Raw genomic sequence first — 24,240 nt, forward strand, 5'->3', positions numbered from 1 at the left:
AAAGGGAAGCATATTCCATCAACAAATAACTAATAATCCTAAACCTGACTTTGTTAAAATTCTAAATCTAAACTGAATAAATATGATGTATCTTTGGAAAATTATACCACCGGCTGAAACTTTTCATCACCCAGTTTAACTCTCAACATTAGCTTGTAGTTATTACTTTGCAGTTACCGAGAGCACTGATACACGCAAAGCATCATTCAAATCAACCACCGACTTTGAAAAATGTTTTCTTAATGTTCTGGTGGAATTAAACATGCAGCACTAATGATTTACTGCTGTTCCTGAAATGTGACTATAACTGTTGGGCAAACCTTTGTATCAATGTGTGTGTTTGGTGTTGTTCGGTAAAATGAATGGATTGGTTGTGTGCGTAAGGGACGACTGTGATGAAGCGGCCATTTATTTCTGTTTCAGATCCTGAGGATAAACAAACACAATGTCCTGCTTCCCTTTCAGTAACGTGATGGATCATTTGGCCTGTGTTGTGTGTGTGTGTGTGTGTGTGTGTGTGGGTGTTTCCATGTTTTGGTATGCTTGATTGTGTGCATGTGCATGTGATTAGAGGGCTATCCACAAAAACAAATGAGCTGAGGCAAACTCATCCATGACTCCCGGTCACGACACCAAATGAAGGTCCAGTTCAAACACAGCTGAGGACTTCATGAGGTTACAGGAACCTGGTGACTGGACTTATTCTGACTCACTGCTGAAAAACACACTACATTACATCAACTTCAAGATAACAAAGAGTTATGCTAGTCATTTTACAGTGGTCCCTTAAAAAGCTTAAAAAGACCTGGCACTTGCTGATGCTTTTGTTATCACATGCTGGCAAGATCTACTGTGAAGATCATAGTTTTGCCAAGATTCATGTTCCTGTTGCAGACAACGCCCGTTCTTATATCATAGGCATTTTCAAGAGTCATTTCTTTTGGAGAACTGAACAAACATTCAGACAAAAAGTGAAGAGAAGAGAAGACAAGAGCTACCGAGCTATCACCAGCAGGCTGCCGTGCACCAACTGTTGAACTGAGTCTCAGTGAAAAGGTCACGGCTATAACAAAGCCTGTTATGGAGTAATACTCCAACAAACAACTCTGCTATCTTTACGTTCTGATAACAGCAAGTCAACACTGTTTTATAAAACAATGCAGACATCTGGTTGACCAATGGTTCGAGAAAACATTTAACTGCGTCACACATTTAATGGCTGATATAAACATGATTTTGAATCATCAGTGATTTTAGTATCTTTGTGATTTTTGAAAATAAACGATGGTTATTGTGTGATATTTCTGAGGCTTTGACATTCATGCACTTCTTTTCAGACTGTTGGCAGTGGTTGAACTCTGTTTATCTTTAAAGATACTTTCCAGCCAGCTTTGGTAAATAAAATCCAACAAAAATAAACACCCCACCTCACTGTGGCACTGGTCTGTTGGATCAGTTCTGTTTGGTTAGCTAACTCTGTATCATACTGGCTAAGCCAGCCACTGCTGTTGGTCCAAAGACAAAACAATAAAGTTTATGTCCCCTCGACCCGCTGTGGCTACATGACTGCTGGTTCTTATGCTAAAATGTTCTGGCTCAGATACAGTACACAACCACCTTCTGTATATCTGATTTATAGCTAAAACAACACAGGAGGCTGACCACTGACTTTCTGAATTTTTTCTGAAGACCTCATCAGTGTCAGCAGAGTTGAGATGCCACAGTGATGTTCCTGACAGACACAAACTGTTTAGCCCAGCAACAACAACATCTCCACAAACCACAAATCCCTAAAATAGACTCACGTTCACATCAATTACTACTTGATTAATCCCATTAATGTCCCATTAGAGATCACTTTAATTTGACATTTACTTTCAAGACAGCACTTTGATTTTTGACTGCTTACTCTATTTCTCACCAATAAAACTACCATAACCTCAAACATTGTCTTCCTCAGTTAAAAGGTTTATTGAGGTTGAATACAAGTTAAGGTAATCGGTTGTAAACCCTGTAAACAATAGCTAAATGTCATGAAATCTTCTTAATTATCAAGTCTTGTTATAAATCAACCCAACCCTTACTTTCTGAAGCTATAACATTTAATAAATGAATGGAGGAATTAAACATTTGAGGCATAAGTGTGTTTTGGTTCATAGTGTCTATGGATAATGTTTAAGATTGGAAACATTTCCATTTAAAATGACTCGCCCGAGTAGTTTCCTTTGTTATTCTGATTTAGACACTTGAAATGTTTCAAGTGGTGTTTCAGATGTTTTGTCTGATAGTCGTGTAGTACTGTTCAAAATCAAAATCCCAGAGAGGTTTTATGAAATTTAAATGTGCTCCATCGCGATCCAGCCATCCTTGATCATCTTCAACACTGAGCAAATTACGAGGAGTATTTGGAGGGACAGATTTAATATTATCTGGCAGAAGCTTGAGTTCGCTTCACTTTTAATTAGAGAGTTAATCACTTTCAGCTGGCGAGCCACCACTCCACCATCTCGTGAGCGCTGGGTCGTCGAGTTCACGGCACATCTTGAATTTGCAAAACTGAAACCATCACCTCATCTCAGATTCTATATACAGTATGTGGATTTTAAGTTGTTTTGTCTGATGTATGTCTTTTCTTACTTCTTACTGTATCTTCATTAAATGTGTCTGCTTTTGAACGCATCGTTAATTTAAAAATCAAGCAAACATTTGATTACAAAATGATACTAGATCAGATGAAATTAGATTAGTTTAGATTAATGATTTGGGCAAATGCAGGGAATATACAAAATGGCATTGACATTATCTACACTGGCATATTTGATTTTTAGGTGACCAAATGTGTCAAAAGTTTACAGGATAAAACTCTGTGTAAGTGGGAAGTGAGAAGCTTGATTAAAAATGTAAAAAGTAAGTAAGTATAAATGTTGAGCAGATGTGTGTGTCTTTGTCACTTTATCAAGTCAAATGTACAGATAAAAAGCATCAGGTTTGACTGCTGGCCATCAAAGAAGATCGAAGTCACGTGTTTGCACTTGTTTGGTCTTTTGTTGTTTTCTGCTTTTCCCTCCAGTCCTGCTGTTTATGTTCTGCATGTCACGATGACCAAGCAACATGCTGCTTTACAGTACCTTTAAAAGTAGAAGCTAATGTGTTATGTAGACTTCAGATTCCTGGTACATCAAAGGCTGTTTTCTCACAAACGTTTTATTGCATATTTCACTCGTCTCATTCTGAATTTTACAAATTCTCTTTGTCACATATTATGCAAATAGGAAAATGTGTCCACTGTTTCATTGTGGCTGTTCACAAACTGACACAAAATGTCGCTCCCTGTTTTTTTGCTGCATTGTTACATCATGTTTGCACAGTATTGGCATGTATGAACACTGGTCATAGAGGCCCTGACCACACAGATATTGGAATTAATGCAATGTATCAACACATTATGCAAGATTTATTGTCAACACGAAGCTTGAATTATTTCCCAACACAGCACAAATTGCATATGGCCCAGAGGTTAGCACAATTCCCACTGTGCATACACACACACACACACACACACACACACACAGTTGTTATTGTATTCTTCACTTGGTGTTTATGTAATCACGTGTTTCATCATAGTGACAAACTTATTGTAGGCATTAACATGATGCTGCATAGTTTAAAATAATGGTCACAAATGGCTGTAAATAAGGATAATAATGTTGCTCAACTTCCTGTTTAAACAAGAATAAATTACACATTCAGTGTACGCTAAGTAACCGAAGCGAAGTACGACTGCATTAGCCGGCATTCAGTAATACCTAACACACTGTGAAAACAACCTTCACTAACAGCCGGCACACAATAACAGCAGCAACACAGAGACCATTGACGTGCATATTTCAAATCAGCCACCCACCTTGCCCTGCAGGAAGAGGAAGAGCTCCATCTGTTTTGTTAGTCTCTCTCTCTCTCTCTCTCTCTCTCTCTGTCTATTTCAGCTGCATTTAATAAGAATGTGTTTGTGCTGCTAAGGAGGTAATTATGTGAGTGCAGCACAGATAAAGAGGAGAACTGAAGGCTGATTGATTTAGATAAATTTTCTGAAAAGCGGTCGCATGCATTCTGACACCAATCTTTTTTTTCCATATGAAAGAAAGTTTCAAAATATTTTAAAAATACTTTGTGAAACGATTTAAGTGATGAGAACTTTTCAAACTTGGTGAATATTTTTCATTTTCAATAATCACTTTTTGTGTTGAATACCGGAACCATCTATATTGTCCCAGGTTAACTTTCCCCACTTTTGTGTCTGCATGCCAGTTGTGCAGCCAAAAAAGTAGCTTTTATAATAATGCAGTTATTTAACACTTTAAACCAAATGGCAAAGGACAATTTCTGTGATAATTTGGCCCCTGTGTGTGAGTTTAATTTTTCTAACATTTAACATTATTTGCAGTTGTTGTTGCTGAGGGAGGTGAGCTGGACTGCACTGAGAAATGCTTGAGTCTTCACCTCTATTATTGTTCAACAAGCAGCTGTGGCTGACACGCTCTCTAATGCCCCCTCTTAAAGCACAAAGGGGTTTGAGATACTGCACTACACCATACTTCAATACTTTTTGCCTTGCTCTGCCATCGAGGTCTGATCCTGTGATCGTATTTGCAGGCATGCAGGTCACTGCACTGAGAGCAAAGGATCTCATTCAAATGCATCCAAACGATTTCATCAAGAGCAGCCATACCGTAGTCATTAGAAGAATACATCAAACACATAAAACAAAACGTGCATTACGTGGATGTTACATGTCATTAGCAGCAAACTGGACTCATGGCAAAATAAAACAGTACATTTGGATAAGATGTGTAAACTTACGTATGAGTGCAGCACCTGCTGCAGGTTTGGGTAAACATGTAGTCCCAACAGGCCCACACAGTGCTGACTTAACAACAGCCAGCAGCCATGAAAGAACCGTTTGTTTTGACATAGTCTCAATAATAATGGATCCTTTTCAGTTCTGTTATGGTGTTTAACATTTTAGAAACAACAAACAGGTAACTCTTCTTGTCCTAAAAGCATTAGTAAATCTATGCATGAGTGATTTTGTTTTTGAATTCGACATCACAGCCTGTGTTTGTGGAACCTGCATGAATCTGTCCCTCTTACTGAGTGGATCAGGTAGCGAGTACTAATGTATGAAGTCATTTCACATCTGGCTGAGTGTTGTGGACATATCGAACACCTATTGTTTATTCAGTTATGATGTTGCTTAGTGTAATAAATTAATCTGCAATTTGTTACTATTCTTTAGGGATACATAGGTCATGGCTGCCGAGTGAAAACCTGTTTAAAAGTAAATTGTTACTGCATTTGACCACCTTTTTTAAGAAAAGGGGGGATATAATTTACACAATACAATATATAAATTGGGGGATCAATAAAGTATTTCTGATTCTGATTCTGAAACTGATATGGAAGGAAACACTTCTTTAACAACCTAAATTCAGCTTATATGTGGTGTGGTTGCTGGCCTCATTTGCTTTGTACTGATAGCTGAGGTGAACTTCTTAATCAGTAAGTGCTATTAGACATTCAGTAATATAATGACTAACGCTATGAAAAGCTTTCCAATTGAAGTTATTTGTAATTATTGCTGGACCCTCCACACACCTTTGTATGTGTGTTTGGTTTCAGGACAATATTGTACATTTTCATTTCAGTGATCGCCGACATGCTTTAACACTTTACCACTCTCAGAAATGATATCTCTCGACCATCATTTTGAGTAAGTGTATTATAATCCCTTTGAGAAATACTCGGACAACATCTAACACAGCAAGAAATACAGTAGCTGTTGGTAGATTATTGCTGCATCAGCGCCTGGGTAGCGAAGCAAAATGCTTTGGAAGCAAAATCTGAGGCGCTTGGGGGTTGAAAAGGAAAATTAGCGATTGAAGAATGTGTTGTGACCTCAGACCTACATGAAGCAAGTCTTGCTTCAATGGCAGAAAGAACTGACTTTTTAGTCTCTGAAGGGAGTACAGGATATACTTACTCGTTCTGTAAAAACATAAACACCAACACATACATACTGTATAACCTAATGCCACCTGGAGAGGGATGTACTGTAAATGAGTGTAGACTAGGAAGTGGGAATCACAATAATAATAATAATCACAGGAGAAAAAAATAAATCAGTCTGAGAAATAAAATTGTTTGCAGATTCTAGATAAGTGAAGAAAACAGGTCGTTGTGTTAATCAAATGTGTTACTTTTTATCTGGTAATAAAACAACAAGAAATATCACAGCATCAGAGAATCCCCGGACATGAGGGCTTGGCAGGACCGCGACCCGACCCTGCTGGACTCCAGCACTGATCTGCTGAACTGCAGTTCCCTGTGCTCAATCCCACACCGCAGATAATCAGCACTCACATCAGCTCTCACTCAGAGAATGGGTGAGTTTTTGTGAGTGTGTGCAGGAGTGAGAGTCTGCTGCTCTCGAATGCCTCTGAGGTGACTCGGCAGGATGATGCAAACTCTGTCCAGACTGCCATGTCTGGTGGTGGAGATGCATCTCATTTAAAACAATGAAATGTTAAAGAGCATGGTAGGATCAGAGGAGCACGGTGAGAGGACAAAGCAGACACGTCCTCCTACGGAAAAGCTCTTTCAAGTAAGACACACAAGAATGAACGCCAAGCTGTAATTTTATCAGCAGAGACAAACAGAGTACTTATTTATTTCGTGTACTTTCGTCCTGTTTACAAAGCGCTCTTCAAAGTGTCTGTCGTTTGTCTGTCACCATAAAAGTGAACAGTGAGTCTGACTTCTTTCTCTCACTAAATCAACAGACTTCACAGAGTCAACATTTCTTAAACGCATCAATTGTTACAGTGCAGCAGAGAAAACACAGCACATATTCACACGTTCAGCAACACCTCCCGAGTGTGCATAGTCTCCCACTTAGACAAGCATACACACACAAACAATACAGCACGCACACACACAAGCTACAACACATTCATACACTCCTTTGTAGAAAACATCAAGAGGCTCATGTGATGATTCTTTGAATCCTTTGTAGCGTCTGCGTATATTCAGTCGCCCACTTACACTTATATAACAAGTGTTTTAATATATTTTAACATAATGATCAAACATTCATCAACTTGGTAATGAGATTGTTTTATCATTAGACTTTGGGATAACAACGGAGCTGGTCTCATTTTCTTTCTATCTGTTCTTGACACTAACGGACCACATTAAGTGGATGAACTTTGCACCCAGGACTGCTGAATCCTGGGACATTTAAGAGCTTATAATGATTAGTTTTATACTCACTCTAACCCTTTATATTCCTGACTGGACATGCATTAACTGTGATTATTGCCTTTGCAGAAGATGTTCACACTAGAGAACATGGTGGCTGTTCTGGAAATATTGTCAAATTTCTTCTAAATGATCGATTCAAACTTGTGTGTGGATATATATGCAGGAAATATTGTTGGCTAGTTAAAGCTACCCCATGGAGTTCTCTTGTACACAAACAAGAAAAAGTTATGTTTACTTTCAGTGTTTCTCACCAAAATGCATTGTGTGTTTCCTTGTGCCCTAAATGTGCCTAAAAGTGCATCTTGTTCTTCACAAAACATCAAGCCAATTTTAAATCTTGCTTGCTAGCTGGCCGTCTTCTTCTTCACTGTCTTTGTTGGCGTGTTACCGCCACCAAATGTCAATCAGTAGAATAGCGTGAAACCAAAGACGAGATGTGAATCGCGCTGCCCGCATGCTCATGCATGCATGTGCATCCTTATGCATTGAAACAAATATGGGGACCCACTTGTAAAAAAAAAGAAAGAAAAAAAAAGATGCTCAATAGTAAAGTGGTAAAAAACTCCTCAGGGTACCTTTAATGCACTTACAGAATCATGCTTCATTTTATGAGTTGTGTTACATATTCATCAAGTTCATTTTTGACCAGAACAGTTGAAAAAAAGGTCAGTTTAGTTCATGGGGCTTTTGATCATATCATATGGGCTTCATCAACAGATGGAGTTTGTCTAGTTGACAGTTTAAGTTGATGGATTAGAAGTCCTCAGTAAAAATGGAAAGACAACAGTTCCAAGACAACTGGACAAACTCTCTGCTAATCAAGATCATGTAATATGATGAAAAGCTCCAGACCAACTATTTAATGGACCTTGAGGTGAGATTGTTTTGTCATCTTCATCATGAGTTTTGAGAGATGGCATGTTGCATCAACATGGGAATCACAGCCCATAGATGGCTGTTTGGTTCTGGCTTCCAGCTGCAGAGTTCAGTCGACTCTCAGTTGACGTTTTCCAGGTTAAAAATCTCATACTGAGCTCTTAATATTTAGGCTGGCTTCGGGAGGCTATCTCTAATTATCAGTCAATCAATAATCAGAAATGGGTGCATTATAAAATGGCTTTTATCAATCTTCCCACAATATTGACAAAATGGAGTACAAAATAACTCTCAGTTATCAGGTTGACTACAGTGGAGTGCTGTTGCACCTCTCTAACCCTTTTAATTTAAGAACCCGTACACCTGGTCTGCTCTCATCCAGGTAGTCCAGGACTGGGTTGTCATAAGCCAGCTCTGCCTTCCTCTGGGTGGACTCTTTCTTCAGGTCAACAGAAGTCGTCTGTGTGGAGATGCGCTCCTCTTCTTCTCGCTTCCCCTCCTCGCATGTGAAGCTGCAGCAGACGGTTGCCTTGGTGATCAAGCGGTCGAGCGGTTTGAGAGAGCGCATCCACTGGGGCAAGAAGTCCCAAGTCTGGAGCTTAGTGGGCAGTTGACTGGGGCTGCGGGCCTGCATCACATTTACCAAGGCAATGAAGATGGTCACACCCAGGAAAGGAGCCCCAACGCCAGCCATCACCTGCCAGCCTGCCAGCGAGAGGCCAAGCACCAGCAAGGGCAGGAGCAAGAAGCACAGGAGAAGGTACAAGACTGCAAACCAGCGATACTTGGCAGTGCGCTCGCCCAGCACACGAGCCATCGTTATCGGCAGACGCATGAAGGGAAGAGGATACCACAGCAGAATGCCAAAGACGTTGAAGAAGAGGTGACACAGAGCAATCTACGTGCAAAGAGAAGATAAAGAGATACAGAGCCAGATTTATGCAAATGTGTGCTGCGGTTTTCATCGAGTTTACAGCTGTGTGTGTCTTCAGCATCTGATTTACTAAGAGGCATATCACTGGAAAATATATTCATTGGTGGTCGTGCCTTCACTTTCCTTTGTCTCATTTTCCTGCGGTTTTAAAATAGCTGCTGTATCTGATAAAAGACTTACCTGTATGGCAGCTGCTAGCTTGTTCCCAGGACTGGCCAGAGCTGCCAGCAGGGCGGTGGCAGTGGTGCCGATGTTGGACCCGAGGGTGAGAGGATAGGCCCGCTCCAGACTGATCACACCAATACCTGAGAGAGATGACAGAAACATGCTGCGTCAGAAGAAACAAGGACAGTAAATAAAGATGGTTAACCAGGAAATCTTATAGCCTCTGTCAGCTTGCTGTTGAGATATTTGCAGAGTATCTTGTACTTTCTGAGAAACTAGTAGATGCAATTGACAATCATCAGCTCTCAAGATAAAAGTTACAACGAAGACAAACAAAGTGTGAAGTGTTAGCGATGATAAGCTGTATCTTTTATCCCCATACATTTGTCAAATCAAACTACACTAATCTATCTTGTAAAAACGTGGAAATCTGTGATTGGGAATCCATTTCTGATATAATCTTAAATCACTGCTTTTACAAGGATTAGAAGCAGAGTAGCAGCACAGCAGAGAAATAAATGTTTCTGTTTTTTGAGTCATGAAAACTAAAACTCCAATAGATTTCAAAATAACTATTAACAATTCAAACTATTCAACTCAAATTACATCTCAGATAAATAGACAAAATATAAAATCATTCGTACTTGGTGTTTGTAATGGACAAAAGCCAAATATTTAAGAAAACAACAGCGGAATCAGAGAGGCTGAAATATGCCTTTGCCAGATAAGATGAGTAACGACTGTCAAATGACAGCAACTGACAACCAAAGTAGGGCAGTGCTGCTCTACAGTCTGTGTAGTTAAAAGTACTGAAATTGTTGCTCTCTATCTGTTATTTCTAATTTGTTTCAATCCATGATACTATGACATACTTTACTGTGTATATATTGTATGGATTGCCATTGTTGTATTTAATATTTACTACTACAACTGCTACTACTACAAGCCAAATCACCTGGGACATTCAACCTTTACTGTACTCAATTCTATGACATGATAACAGCCAGTAAAATACACAGAAATACTTAATTATGTACATCTGTGGATTGGAAATCATCCTCCGTGTGTACAGTCTCTTGCCTTTTAGCTTTTTTTTCAAGACGGTTCATTTCTCCTGTTTAAAATGAGAAATTATTCCCATCTCACATTTATCACTGAGTAGCAGGCTGATGACTCAGTCATCACTGATTTTACATGCTTCATTTAGCCAGTGGCATACAGTGCCGGTTATGCAACATGTTCATACAAACTTCACAAGACTCGATCAGTGGATATAAGCAGGTTTATATCCTTATTTGGGCACATCTAGCTGGCAAATGAGCTATTAGCCAACGAGGAAATTTGAGGTATTCTCTCGCTCGTATGAAAACACACTAATCTTAATTAGCCATTAAATACATGACTGGAGCAATCGGGTAAACCTTTGCTCATTGTACACTTAACAATTTATTACTGTAGCAGTAAATGTCTGTTTAGAGGTTGTGGTGTTAGAATTTATAACTCGGAGCAAAAACCAGTGGCCTTGGAAACAACAGCCCAGTTTACGAGCTGCTAGATTGTAGTGGTAAATCTTCCAGGTTTGATTGACAGTAAAATGTGTGTGGTGTTGTTTTCAGTCATTCTCTCTCCGCCACATTTTAACTACCTAAAAAAAACAAAAAACTAAAAAAAACAAAGTCATCTCATAAACTGATACACGTACAACATGAAGTGAGATCATCTAAGTACACATACGCAGCAGCTGTGATTTCAATCGCCAGAAGCAGAGTCCAGGCAAGTAACATGACTGATAGCCACCTCTGCACAGTGCTGGCCCACTCAAGGATAAGATCTGATACTCAGCACAGCTAGAGTCAAGTTTAATAAGACATTACAAGAGACAATCTCCCTGAAGGCCTGTGCCGAAGGAAACAAAGTCATAACTGCAGGTTCAAGATGAGAAGAAACTTCACATCAGTCCAGCCTTCAGACTGGACACTTGCTGGGATCGCCCCCGGACTACGAACACCACTGTCCCGGAGATCCCCGGACACAAACAGGAGAAAACTAACCAAACTGAGCTGCAAAGTAAAGTTGAACAGACAGAAGTGGGCGTGGTGTTTGCAAAAGTCAAGGCAAGTTGTCGGGGGTGGGCGACGAGCATCTGAACGGTAATGTTATCGGCCTCTCAGAAATGTAAAGTTATGAACATGAACTATTCAATCTCACTGCTTCGCCACACTGTGAATTATATCTGAAGTATCTTCTGCAGAGCCATGTCCTTTGATCCCACACAAAAAAGCACATATGCATAATGTGTCACGCTGGCATTAGTCACTATTTACTACGAAGAAAAATTGCAATGAAACACTATAATGTATAATGAATGAGTAGAATCTGATATGAGAATTAGAGTTGGATTTTGGATGCCATATGTAGAACTAACAAAAGTACGACTAATTACCCATCAGGCTGCTACCATTAACTGTCCAATTTGCCTGAAAGTATTTCTATAGAGAGAATTAAATGGTGGACAAAATGGATAAAACAGCTGTTTAACGTTACTCACATACTGTATCTATTATACTGTGAGAACCAAGCATTGCTGCCACAGGTTTCAGACTCAGACAGAGGTGAATTTGAAGGTTAAACTGATATTATTCAGTATTTTAATGGCTAGAGGTATTAAATGTGTTGCATGGTTCAACCTCCTGTGGTCACTGAGGTGGGCGGTGGACAACAGTACACATCCAGTAGAGTAAAACAAAGACATGCAGCAAGATTTCTGCACATGCTGTGTTTATACTGCATGCCATTAGCAGCACACTTGCTGAATAAGGTCATAGATGTAAGAGCAAAGGCAATACGAAAGTACTGTAGGTCAGAATGTATGACATTTTAATTCTAACCCAAACTGACAGATCTGCAGCACCGGTCCACCAAATGTCTTTGCAGAAGATCTGCAGTCACTGGTGATTTCTTGTCTCATTGGCAGTGACAGGCAACCAACAAACAAAGAACATATATTTGTTATTGTGATGGCCACACCAGCAGACACACACTGAACCCAAGGACGTGGTGCTCCTGGGGGTTTGCTGCTGGAGTTGTCTGACTGGCCAACAAGCTGCATCAGACCTGCTTTAATGGTGTTGATTGCAAATTGGACTGCACCATGTTCCTCCTACATCATAGGGAGGGGCAGTGTTTTCTAGTTTTTTTGATGTTGTTGTTTCATTATTTTCCCTTAGTTAATATATTATAATATTATATTCATTTTTAATGTATGGCATACATATTTTGTGCAGTAGATTTTTTCATAGCCACATTTTATCTTGTTAATGTTTTTACTTAATTTCACAGAATGTAGTGCATAATCTCCACGATGTGAGGCTCTCATAGTTTTCACAGGTGCAAAAGCGTCACTCACCTACAAGGGGAGTCATGGCTGAAGTAAAAACAGAGCTACTCTGGACCACAAATGTTACACCTGCACCCACAAACATGGCCATGAAACCTGCCAGCCACCCAAACGGATATGGCAGGTCTGTTGAGATAAAGACAGGAGAGAGGACAGATGACCCACATGTATAAACAATAAACACAGTATCTTGTATCTTCTACACAGCCTCTTTTGTGTAACTTGCATCCAAAGTAGTTTCTAAAGGTTTTCTTGGTTTATTTGCTCACTTGCAGACTGCTCTCTGCGTATTCAACTGCTTCATGTTGATGCCCACCTGTGTTGATGACTTTATGGATGACTTTTGCTACATGGCCCTTGAGAAGAGAGTTGAGCAGCTTGACCAGAAGCAGCAGACAGGTGCAGAGGACAGCCAGGGAGCCTGCCAGGAGAATCAGGCCCACAGTGAGGTCTGAAAGCTCGGTAGACACAAACAAATGCCTGCCTGCAGAGTGACAGGACCAACAATCATCAGGATATTATCCTAGGAACATCCAGTTTCATTACATGTTTAACAGGATGATTACTGGAAAGAAAATGCATACTGGGTGGGTGGGTGGGTTACAGATATTATTGAGTTTGAACTCACACTTTAGTGATGATTGAGACGAGTCATGACTGAGGTCACAATTTTCAGTGCTCATATTGTCAGTAAACTGTAGAAAGGAAGGAAGGAAAGAAGCAACTGTAATGAACACAAATTAGCAGCACAGTTTTCACTGGCAGCAGTGACAGGCTCTATTTGGCGCCAGTGTGTGACACAATTGTCTGCATGTGCAGGAGACAGCAGTGGAGATGAGCCATTACCATAACAAGGTCGGTCTGGCACCATTCTTTCACCAGGCTCCGATTCCTCATGTCCTCATTTCCCATGGCGATCCCTGTGATCACACACTTGTCTAGCTGGGGGTGAAAGGAGAAATATTTAGCATCTTTTAAGTTCAGTAAGTTAAAGGAGAGCAGGGGTAAATTATTAAACCTTCAGTCCTTTGACCAGAAAGCCTACGTTCAATTCAAGTGTCTCTGAGCAGGACATTTAGGGAAGATAACTGACTGTTTGCAAAGCTCTGCCCAACTTAGTTACTGTTGCTATGCATATCAAGCTTTCCAGGCTCGCAAAAGCAGTTTACAATAATAACGGTGGCAGATTTGCCACTCGAAAATCTCGTTGTTATCTTGTTAAAAATTTGTATTAACAATGGGACCTTGATTTCAGACAGAAATCAGACAGAAATGCTCAAAAACAGGCGTCTCATTTCTAGCCAGAGAGCGACAAATTCGCCAGCTGAAATGGAAGCTGTTGCTGGCCGATTTTACTAGCTCTAGCTAGATTTCACTTTTAATGTTACAACTGAATAGGCTTTTAGGGGGACAATTAACCAAAGTGTTTGACAAACACAACACTATCTCATTGCTGAGGTGTAAACTTCCCCAAATTCAATAAAGAGCAGGTTACCGTTAATCTAAACTCTGTAGCATCCAAGACTGGCTTCCACACAGTGGGAGAAACACTACACAGTGGATGTGCTAGCTGTGAGCAGGACTTTTTCTAATGTAACCTGTAACCCACACCTTAATAACCTTCATGATGTGCTCATTGTTACTACTGTAGGTGGTAAGCTAGTTAGCCGTACATGTTAATGATTACAGTTTACATTGGAGCAGATACACACAGTACATTCCTTACACTTTCACTCTGTTTTTTGGAAAGGCAAAAAAAGGCACCCCCCTCCAAACTCTCAGTGTAACTCTTACTACAGAAATCCTAACATTGACAGACCTGCCGTTACTACTTACAGTTGCTAAGATATGATTGGACAATCGCTGTTTGGGGGAGGCGTTTAGAAAACGGTCAATTCCAAAAATATGGTGATTGGCTGCTAGTTAATACCTGTATGATGAGCTTGGTGACTGGCTCGGTGATGACCTTGAGCAGCTCAGGTGCTTCCTCCCCAGGTTGAAACCTGAAGCTGGAGACCAGCAGGTGTGACAGCCGTGTCATGACGCCGCTCACCATCTCCAGCGGCAGCAGAACCAGGACCGACAGCCAGTTGAAGCAGTCGTGGATTGTTGCCCCGGCAAAGGCACTGCAGTGGGTCACGATCATTTTCTGTGTTAACTAAGGTCAGCCATCAGCGTGATCAACTACTCCAAATGATTGCTTGTTAATCTGCTTTTCATGGCTCAACTTTTTTGGAACACGGGTGATGTAATGAGCATTTTAGTTTTGACTCAGTGTGTGAGTATATTGTGAAAGATTCATAAACTGTTTATTTTACCAGACAGAGATTAAGTAACATGCCATCTGTTCAGTGCCGAATCTTTCATGCCAAAGGGTTACTGGTGTGGGATCAATGTGGATTGGTGCCATTATTGTCACTGTTATAGAAATTACACTCAAATGGAGGCTGAAGCAAAGAGGCAGTGAACAGCTGCTAATGCTTTCTCTTCACCCTCCTCTTCTTTTCCCCTGCACTTTTAACACTTTCATCCGTCTTTCGTCCATCGCCCCACTTATCCTCTTCACTTTTCCATTTCAACTTCGTCTTCCCTGCTCTTCAGCTTCCACTCATCCTCTGCCTCGCCACCTTTCTTCACTTACCGTTGAAACTCTGTCCTCTCTGCTGCTTGCATCATGGCCACTATGGTGTTTGTGACTGAAGTCCCAATATTGGACCCCATGATGACTGGAACAGCCGACCTCACTTCTAGCACTGTGAGGTGAGACCACACACAACGACACATTTTACTTCACCGTCACCTTGAAGACTCTTAAAACCATATGAATATATAGTTAAACAAAAAACACTGTAAATAGGTGAACGTCTGCCTTCATTGTGAATGGTAATGCATCACACATATAATCACTGCACATGAGTTTTAATGGAGATGAAAGGTGATTGTAATTTGCTGGTAAGTGGAGGCAGCTTAGTCTTCACACTCACGCTATTGTTGAGGATGCCTCTAATGATGATGACCTAGAGGACATGTGCACACATGCAGACACTCATGCAGACACACATCCATGCCTCTGCATCTCTTTTTCTCTTTGATAATTACCTGTAATCTTTCTCCTAGCTCTCTTACAGAAAGGATTTAGAAGCAGAGAGGTGGCTCCTGCATACTGATAACATTCACTTTAACCACCCAGATGAAAGAGGGGAGGCCTCAGAGCCTGCACTTGTTAGAAACAAGTAATGGTCTTCTGAGGTATGATAAACTGCACATTGAGATTACGGGGTATGCAATGGTTTGATTAGATTACCTCTCTGATCTCCGTTCAACCTGGTGGATTACAATAATTCTCAGACGTTACACAGCATTACAATCTCAAAATAGCAATTTCAGTCAGTCAGTCAGTTCAGTGTGTAGTAATAATCACACAAAAGCCTGAATTATGCAAAGTTTAATTGTTAAGTTATTTTAATTTCATTTAAAGATAGTTTCATATTTTATATGTATACTATTGTCTTTTTTCTGTGTAGCAAAAACCTTTTTCTGTGTGTGTTCTGTTTTTTTCTGTGTAGGAAAAGCCTGATATATTATCATATATTATATAGATATTATTGTGTGCCGAAGACCTCCATTGTTGTGCAAAAACGATGAAATGTGTATTAATCTACAGCTGAAAATAGTAATCAAACAAATGCACAATTTATTCCTGTTTGAGTAACTTTTGCTGAAAAATACAGTGCCCAGCTGTTTCAGGAAATTATTTTGCCTTTCTAAAAATAGAAATTTGTATTTGGAACACAAGAGTTTGTCTTGAGTAAGAATGAATAAGCCTGAGGCTGAGAGCCACAGAAAGGGTATGGATGTTGCAAAGTATTGAGAGATCGACTAACACAATTGTTGGTATTTTGTGGGATTTGTCGACAATAAGATCAATATAGAATATGCCTTATCCTTTAAGTTATGTTACAAAATAAGAGAAAACTAACTAGTTTACACTTGACTGCTGGAAAACACTAATGTGTGTCTATACATACACATTCATCTACTTACATATATGTGTTTGATACAAGCTATATTTGCTAATTTGGTCCTTAATGCTGAGCAGCAAATGAAGTAGCATCATTTACTGTATCCTCCACAGTGAATACAGCATGAGATTGGGCTGGGAGCCAGAAAACTGAGATTATAACCATGAAGCACAAATTCATTCCATCTATTTGTTATTGCCACACATGCACCATGGCACCAGTTTTCTGTCTTTTCTGTATGTATTGCTATGTTACAGTTTTGTTTTGCTTACTGTAATATCTGCATGCAAAATAATAGCCTGGAGATACACACAGGAATACAGGGTATACAGTACACACACACAGACACACATGTCTCAGACAAAATGAGCACATTGACACACACTTTTATGCGACTACTCACGTCCGGAGGCCACTAGACTGACGACGATGGAGGTGGAGGTGGATGAGCTCTGGACCAGCACAGTCACCAAGATCCCCACCACCAGCCCTGCCACAGGGTTAGACAGCACCGCATTGTCCTGGAAAATGTCCCCCGCCACTTTACCTGGTTAAATATGCCGCCCACATACACACAGAGAGACACACACACACACACACACAATACTGGTCTCAGACATGACAGGGTTGCCAAGAGCAATGTTAAACAAGATTCAAACTGCTTGTTTCCCCAAATCCAAAAGGTCACCGGATGAAGGTTTGCAGTAAATTATACAGCAGGGCCCCAGTGGGACAGTGGGAACTGTTCTACAGTGACTCACTTATTTGTCAAACATCAACTGGCTGAGTCACGATCAGCCCACTGAGGGGGCAGTGAGGGTTACAGCACTTACCCCCTGCTAACTGGAAGGCAGAGCTCAGAGTGTCCAAGGAGCAAACAAAGAAGAAGAGGAGGACAAAGAGGAGAGGGACCTTGGATAGATTTATAAGGAGCTGCTTGATCTTGTTCGGACTCACTGCTGCGGCCTGTGAAGAGCTGTCTGTTCAAAACAACAACAACAACAACAACCAGAAAGATGGTTAGCGTCACAATGTGCCCTAAATCTGGAGTGCAAAGTTGACCTGTTTTCACAAAAATGTGTTCCTGGCCACGACATCACACTCCGTTTCTCCTCGTTCTTTCTTAGTTCTGGATGAGAGAGATAGCCACAGTAAGCAATCTCACATGTAGAGAGCAAAGCCATCTGATATACTACATTACCCATATGAAGCCAAATACTGCTGTGAGACAGCAGGATTTTGCCTTTGTTGCCCAGACTGCGTGATCCCACTGGCCCTGTGTGTCTTTTGAACATGTCCTTGTCTAATGAGCATGTGGTTCAGCTTCTGCTGTTGTTATTTGCTTTTTTAAAGAGATCAGACCTGCTGCCAAACTCAGGAGACGAATGTGTGATTCTCCCCCTCATGCCACTCTTGTACCTTTCTCTGTCTCTCTCAGTCTGCCTGCCTCCCGGAGTGATGGTGTTTTTGAGGGGTGATTGGTATGTTGGTTGTAGCCCTCAAAGCTGCTTCTGAGGTCAAGGGTAGAGCCGAGGCCAGACTCCCTGTCCTCCTCCAGCGGGAGTTTGGGCTGTGAGGAGAGCTGAGTGCCGTGCATCTTCAACCCTGATAACAAAGAACAAGAGGACACGCTCAGGTGGAGAAGATCAGCTTTGAGGCATTTCAAAGACATAAAAAACCAGAAAGATGGGAGAAGTTACCATTGTAGTCGAGCCCTGTGCTCCGTCCAGAGGACACTATAGTTATAGATCGAGAGGACATGGTGCTTTGAATGCTGTGTGGAGACATGGAGGTTATTAAAATCACAGGATGACACCATTGTAGAGGGAACAAATGTGAGAGTAAATGCATTTATCAGCCACCTGCAGCAGTAAAAAGGAAGCCAAAGGAGGCCAACATGTCTGCACAGTATATGAGCCCATCTCTCACCAGCCACTGAGATCAACAAGCAATTAGAAGAGAACAAAGGCAGCCCACATTGTTTGTAATTGGCAGCTGTCCTTGATTCCAGGTCAAATCACAAACATGGACCACATACACCGTGAGGCATCGTTTCACCTCTCAACAAATGAACGCCTTGTCAGAATCAATAAGGAAACATCAGCATCCATGTAGCTTGTCTTGTCCTCCACTTCCTGCAGCTGCGAGTCAGCTCTTAAAGGGACTCTCCACTGTCTATAGAGCAGCGACTCCCTTCAAAGGTTTTCACGCTCTCGGCTTAAAGAGACCATTTTCCCCCTTTTCATGTCAGCCACTTTGCCATATTTTGGGGACCCCAGTGGAGGAGGGAGTACTAATGTGTCTCTTAAAAGAGAAGAGGATGGAAGTGAGTTCAGTAATTACAGCAGCCGAAATTACAGTAATTACAGCCGCTGCATCGCTCTCATTCTGTGTGGCATCCTCTTGCAGGTTCTGATGTGCAGAGAGGCCCGGGTTAGCATATGTACGTCTATCTGTACGTGGGAGAGTTCCATAGATTGCAACTGAATAAACTCTGAAACCACTTGTGTATATTTTGTGTGTGTGTACTGAATCCTCTAATCTATCCGCCCCACGCTCATCTGTTTGCCAGTCTGTCACTCTCTCTGTTTCTGTACTATCTGTCACTCTCGTGTATATCCCTATGCTGTTTGTGTGTTTCACCAACATTTTTCTAATTGAGTTTTACTGGAAGTAGAAAAATAAAAGGATTAATGAAACATTTAGTAACTGTTAGTGAGTTACGGCTGACGTGCAAACATTTTCAAAAGGATGTACGAGCTTTGGGTCCCACAGCTTGACATAAAAGGCCAGAATTCAATTTAGAATAAATGAGTCATTTCAAATAATAACAAAAACATATGATATTAGTATGAAAATATTACTTATTAGAAATATTTGATATTGACATATGCAGTAAAGTATCTTACCTTGCCTGAAACAGCCTCAGGTGATGTGTATGACCCCCTGGAAAGGAAAGTATCAAAGTGAAGTGTTAATCATCTTTAAATACGCAACCAGGTCTGTAGGTGTCAGGAGGAACCCCTCATCTCTTGTCCATTAACTTGCTCCATCATCAGAGACCTCATTGTTAATCAGTAACACAAAGCCTTAACTCAGTGATGCACAAGTTGGGAAAACACATTGTGTATTAGGTGATGAATGATGCTTCCTCAACCAGCTGTTTTTCACCTGATTTTTTGGGCCAGATAAAGATCCTAAAAAGAACAGAGACTGCTTGATGTGATTGATGATCCCTGTTGTTGAGGTTTCTCATGTAAGAGCAGGAGAAATCTGACATCTAGTGGTAAATGCTGGAAGAAAAGCATCAAGTGTGTTCATGTTCTCTCGCAGCTGTTTTCCTCACGCACTGTGGCCGGCAAAGATTAAAGTCAGGGTATTAAATGATCATTTCTTCCAAGAGATAAAGTCAGTGGAAGTATTTCAAACACGTTCAGTGTAATCTGCTTGACTTGTGCAGAATGTTCGGGTACTTATAGTTACTTTGCCAGGACTCAAGATCAAGCATGTTGTGATTGGAAATGGGCTAGATTATCTGAGATCCTCTTAACACACGTACACACATTTACTTACACACCCCACTACCCACAGGCAATGTCCTCCCCACCATGGGAGAACACCGTGATGGCCTGAGTAACAGGGTAATTGTTAATAATTATTCCAGCTACGGTTCTGTCATATCAGCAGTGCTCTCAACCAAATCTGCCAAACCTGCTGACCTCAGACTTGCATCCACAAACTCAGAGAACTTAATAACCCCCTCGACTGAGCTGTTACTTTCCAAACTGTTATGAGTGCTGGGAGCCAGAGAGAGATAACGGCTCTGTTGTTGTGCAGGCAGCTGGACTGGAGCCAAGACTGCTGCTTGTCAATGGTGGCGAGTGCGGGAGAAATCCTTGAGGTTTGGTGCAGCATTAAGCAGCAGAAAAGAGAAACAGACACGTACACGCACATATGGACACACATGGCTAAATCTCTGGCGTGGTTCCAGAGCTCTTTGAAAAAAAAAAACCCTCCATGATGCTGTTAATCCCCTCTCCAGATGTGCAAGGCATGGGGAGGTTGCGGCCACCGCTCAGCTTGGGGATAAACCAAAAAGGCCACAGGGAGGGTCATCATACACCATCCTGCCTCTTAAAACACCATCCAATCAATGAGCTGTAGGTGCACACTGTTAACCCTCTTCTGCTCCTCAGTCGGCTGTGTTATCCTGTTAATCCCACACCATATGATGCTTTCAATAAGCTCCCAGTCTGTTATTTGAGTGACGGGAGTCATAGAAACATGTCAAGTTAATTATCTCTGGACATATGGCGGATGATACATGGACATCCATGTGTCTGATTTTGAAGATATTTTTCACTTTGACCATTTTTATTATCATCAGTGTTGTGGCAAGGTGACGTACTGTAACTGTAGCAACAATTCAAGCTCTTCATAAAGAAATAAAAGTTAATACAGTCTTTCACACTGCTGTCACGTAGACTAAAGATGTAATGACATTTTTAGCACAAGTTTTTGTTTAAGTATTCTGGTGGTATGACATGGTGCAAAAGTTGCAGATTGGATAACAACTTAAACAATTAGTTAATTAATCCATTAGTCAACAGAGAAGTAATTGGCAACTAATTTGATTATTATTATTAATTAATTGTACTTTTAAAAGGAAAAAGTGCAAGAAATTCACTGGTTCTGACTGTTCAAATGTGAATATTTACTGTTTAAATTGAATATCTTTATCTGTAGTTTTTGACTGTTGATCATGTATGATATGTGAAGGCGTCACCTTGGACATTGTGATGGGGATTTTTCCCTATTTTCTGACATTTTATAGATCAAAACGATTCATCAATTAAAATAATTAGCAGATGATTTTATACTGAAAATGCCCTAATTTGGAGATAAATGTAAAATAAATATATTTTTATTTGTGCTGAGCTGGATTTCATAACAGGGTCTGTTGTATTTAACAGCCAACTTGTTAAAACTGTTGAAAGTTTGAAATATCTTGGTACAATTCTGGACCTCCATCTCTGAAGAAGATTAGTCTCTGAATCAGTCTTAGAATTAAACGTTTTCTATTGAAGTGTCTCACAGTGAACCAGCATGCACAACACCAAGACCCTGAAGCAGCTAAATGGAATTCAGCCCTCATTAATGTTAATGTTTACACCTGTGCTTTTCCTACAGTGACATGTCAACATGTCTGCTGTGAAAAGGGTCTGTTGGGAAACCCCAGACGAAGCTAAGTGACTTGTGTACTGTCAGAACAAAAGATAAAGCCAGAAGCATCCTGACAGACATTTCTCGTCCTTTCCTTCCTCAGTTTGAGACTCTGACCTCTGGGAGGCGTTATAAAGGGCCTTTGGCAACTAAAACTTTTTTTGAGAAGTCTTTTATTCCAACTGCAATTCTCACTCTACTGTATCTTTTAATGTTTTATGCTTTGTTTTACATATTTTATATATTCTTTTCACTAGTGTGCTGTTTTATACCTTTCCTGATGTTCTATTTGTTTTTTATGTTATGTGTCTTTGTGCTGCTTTAGTGACCTGAAGACAATTTCCCACTCTGGTGGGCATAAAGTCATGAAGTTGTATTGTATTCTGCTCTAATTTCATCATTACTAGGGTGTAACCTCTCAGTTAAGCTCTCCAATGGCTCTCCTGGGATTTGTTTGTGGAATTTCCTGTCAGCCAGTGATCATCTTACCTGAAGGATGTTTAAACTACCTACCTGTTTCGTCTCTCTCCACCTTCCACCACCAGTGTCATGGCCCAGTCTGCGGTTCCAAAGGGCAACATATCTCCAAATGAAGTACAAAGTGATCTAAAAGAGACTTGCGGTCAAAGTCAAAGCTCCTATTAAAGCAGCTGCATTTTTTGCTCATGTTTCTTGATTGAAGTATGGTTATACACACACATGCTAATACACAAACATCATAGCAGATGTGAGTTTGCAGTTTTACAACATATCTTTTCACCTCTCACAGGTTTTACTCTTTTCTTTCATCACATCAAGATATTCAATAATGTTTTAAACATAGTATTTCGGTACAGCATCAAATGTCAGATGTTTGATGTAAATGCGAGACGAGTAACGACAGAGTCACTCAACAGCATCACTTTATTGTCAATACACATGGAGTTTGGTATGTATATACGACACTCACAGTACAATGAAACAGCATCATCACGGGTGTCCTTTTGTTTACATGCGATTGTTTCAGTGTGCGTGACTTTGTGTGTGTTATACAGATCCCTTCAACCAGTCATAAATGCACTGCTTACACGTTTTATTATCTAGTTCACTATCCTCAATATTTTGTATGTTTCCCTGTGTACATATGTACATTTTTATGCATGTTGTGTTTATGATGATCTTGTAGCTTGATGGCGGCTCTAATGTCCTGTCGGTCCATCCATTTATCACTTTAGTTCCTCCGTGGAGGACGAAGGCGTGTCAGAGCCGTCTGGACACTCCTGATAAACAGGGAGACATAGGGAAAAATACAGCTCCAAGTCAATTTGCATTTCCATGTTACCATTACTTACTCAAATGATTCTACATGAAGTGCACAAGACTGATAAATGCATAACATAACATTTAGAAATGTGCCTAAAAACACCCAGTAAGAACGTTGCATTCACGTACACTCTTTGTTGAACAGGAACACATGCGCACATCTCACCTTCACTTTGTCCAGCTCGGGTCTACCTGGGAGGGATTTTTGTGAGGAAAAGGCCTGTAAGGTAAGACAAGGAAGTCACATTAGATCTGAGAAGCATGAAATCTTGTAAGTATGAAAAACTAGGAGGTTTCTGTCAGACTGCTGCTGACCTTCTTTGTCTGTTGCATCTCCTCTGTGGATTTGGACCTGTTCTTCATGTGCTTCTGAGGGGAGGTGGTGGTGGGACACTAGAGAGACAAAAGAAAGGGAAGATCCTATTAGACAGGTCCAGAATGACTCCAATATTTTGTGTATTAGGCTTTCACGCACCTCATTCGCCTTCTGTTCCATGGCTGAAGATTTTTCTCAGGTGAAGCTCGGTGTTGGTTCAAGTTTAGGATGGATCCTGTGGAATACTGCGGTTGTACAACTATAAAGAAAGGAGAAAGGAAAAGAGACACATAACAGCCATGCAGTCATGTGCAACAACAGTGGTTAAATACAAGACCTTTTACAAGAGGTCTAAACTGATCCCTGACCCTTCTTGCTCTCCTGAGAGGCCCGGGGTGCACCAGTCGATGAGAGATCCCAGGCAAGCTGACAAATCTGCAGTTATGGCCTCTTTTCACTAGATGGCGACTCTGACTCAGGGACCCACCGTTGCAACCACCCCACTAATCTGAAATGAATATTCTTTTCTGGGTGGTTTTCCTCAGGGGATTTACCCTGGAGTTTGGAACTAATTGTACACACTGCTGCTCCCATTATTGCTTCTCATTTTGATTAGTAAAGACAGAAGGAAAAACACACCTGTTTCTCCTGACTGCACGTTGATTTGACTTTGGCTTTTTTGTTT

At 40.7% G+C, this 24,240-nt stretch overlaps 1 protein-coding gene across 1 annotated transcript; it reads right to left on the reverse strand.

Annotated features, from left to right (window-relative positions):
- Window positions 1–8,503: 8,503 nt before the first annotated feature.
- slc34a1b (solute carrier family 34 member 1b) lies at window positions 8,504–18,475 on the reverse strand. The gene is made up of 12 exons (XM_070913024.1): window positions 18,415–18,475; window positions 18,134–18,319; window positions 17,548–17,694; window positions 17,118–17,261; window positions 15,334–15,445; window positions 14,623–14,818; window positions 13,539–13,634; window positions 13,321–13,387; window positions 13,009–13,176; window positions 12,702–12,818; window positions 9,311–9,435; window positions 8,504–9,094 (listed from the first exon to the last, which is right to left on the reverse strand). Exons 1-12 carry the CDS (start codon window positions 18,473–18,475, stop codon window positions 8,504–8,506), a joined length of 2,010 nt encoding a protein of 669 aa, XP_070769125.1.
- Between the last annotated feature and the right edge of the window lie 5,765 nt (window positions 18,476–24,240).

This window comes from Enoplosus armatus, chromosome 10 (genome assembly GCF_043641665.1).
Source record: "Enoplosus armatus isolate fEnoArm2 chromosome 10, fEnoArm2.hap1, whole genome shotgun sequence".
Classification (NCBI taxonomy): domain Eukaryota; kingdom Metazoa; phylum Chordata; class Actinopteri; order Centrarchiformes; family Enoplosidae; genus Enoplosus; species Enoplosus armatus.

Bases quoted from the DNA above. Each gene is read 5' to 3' on its own strand.
- slc34a1b (XM_070913024.1), bottom strand. From the start codon at position 18,475: ATGTCCTCTCGATCTATAACTATAGTGTCCTCTGGACGGAGCACAGGG. The intron at 17,695-18,133 runs GTACAAGAGTGG...TGTTTTGAACAG, and splicing joins ACTGAGAGAGACAGAGAAAG to ACAGCTCTTCACAGGCCGCA. The intron at 13,388-13,538 runs GTAATGGCTCAT...TCCTTTCTACAG, and splicing joins GCCAGACCGACCTTGTTATG to TTTACTGACAATATGAGCAC.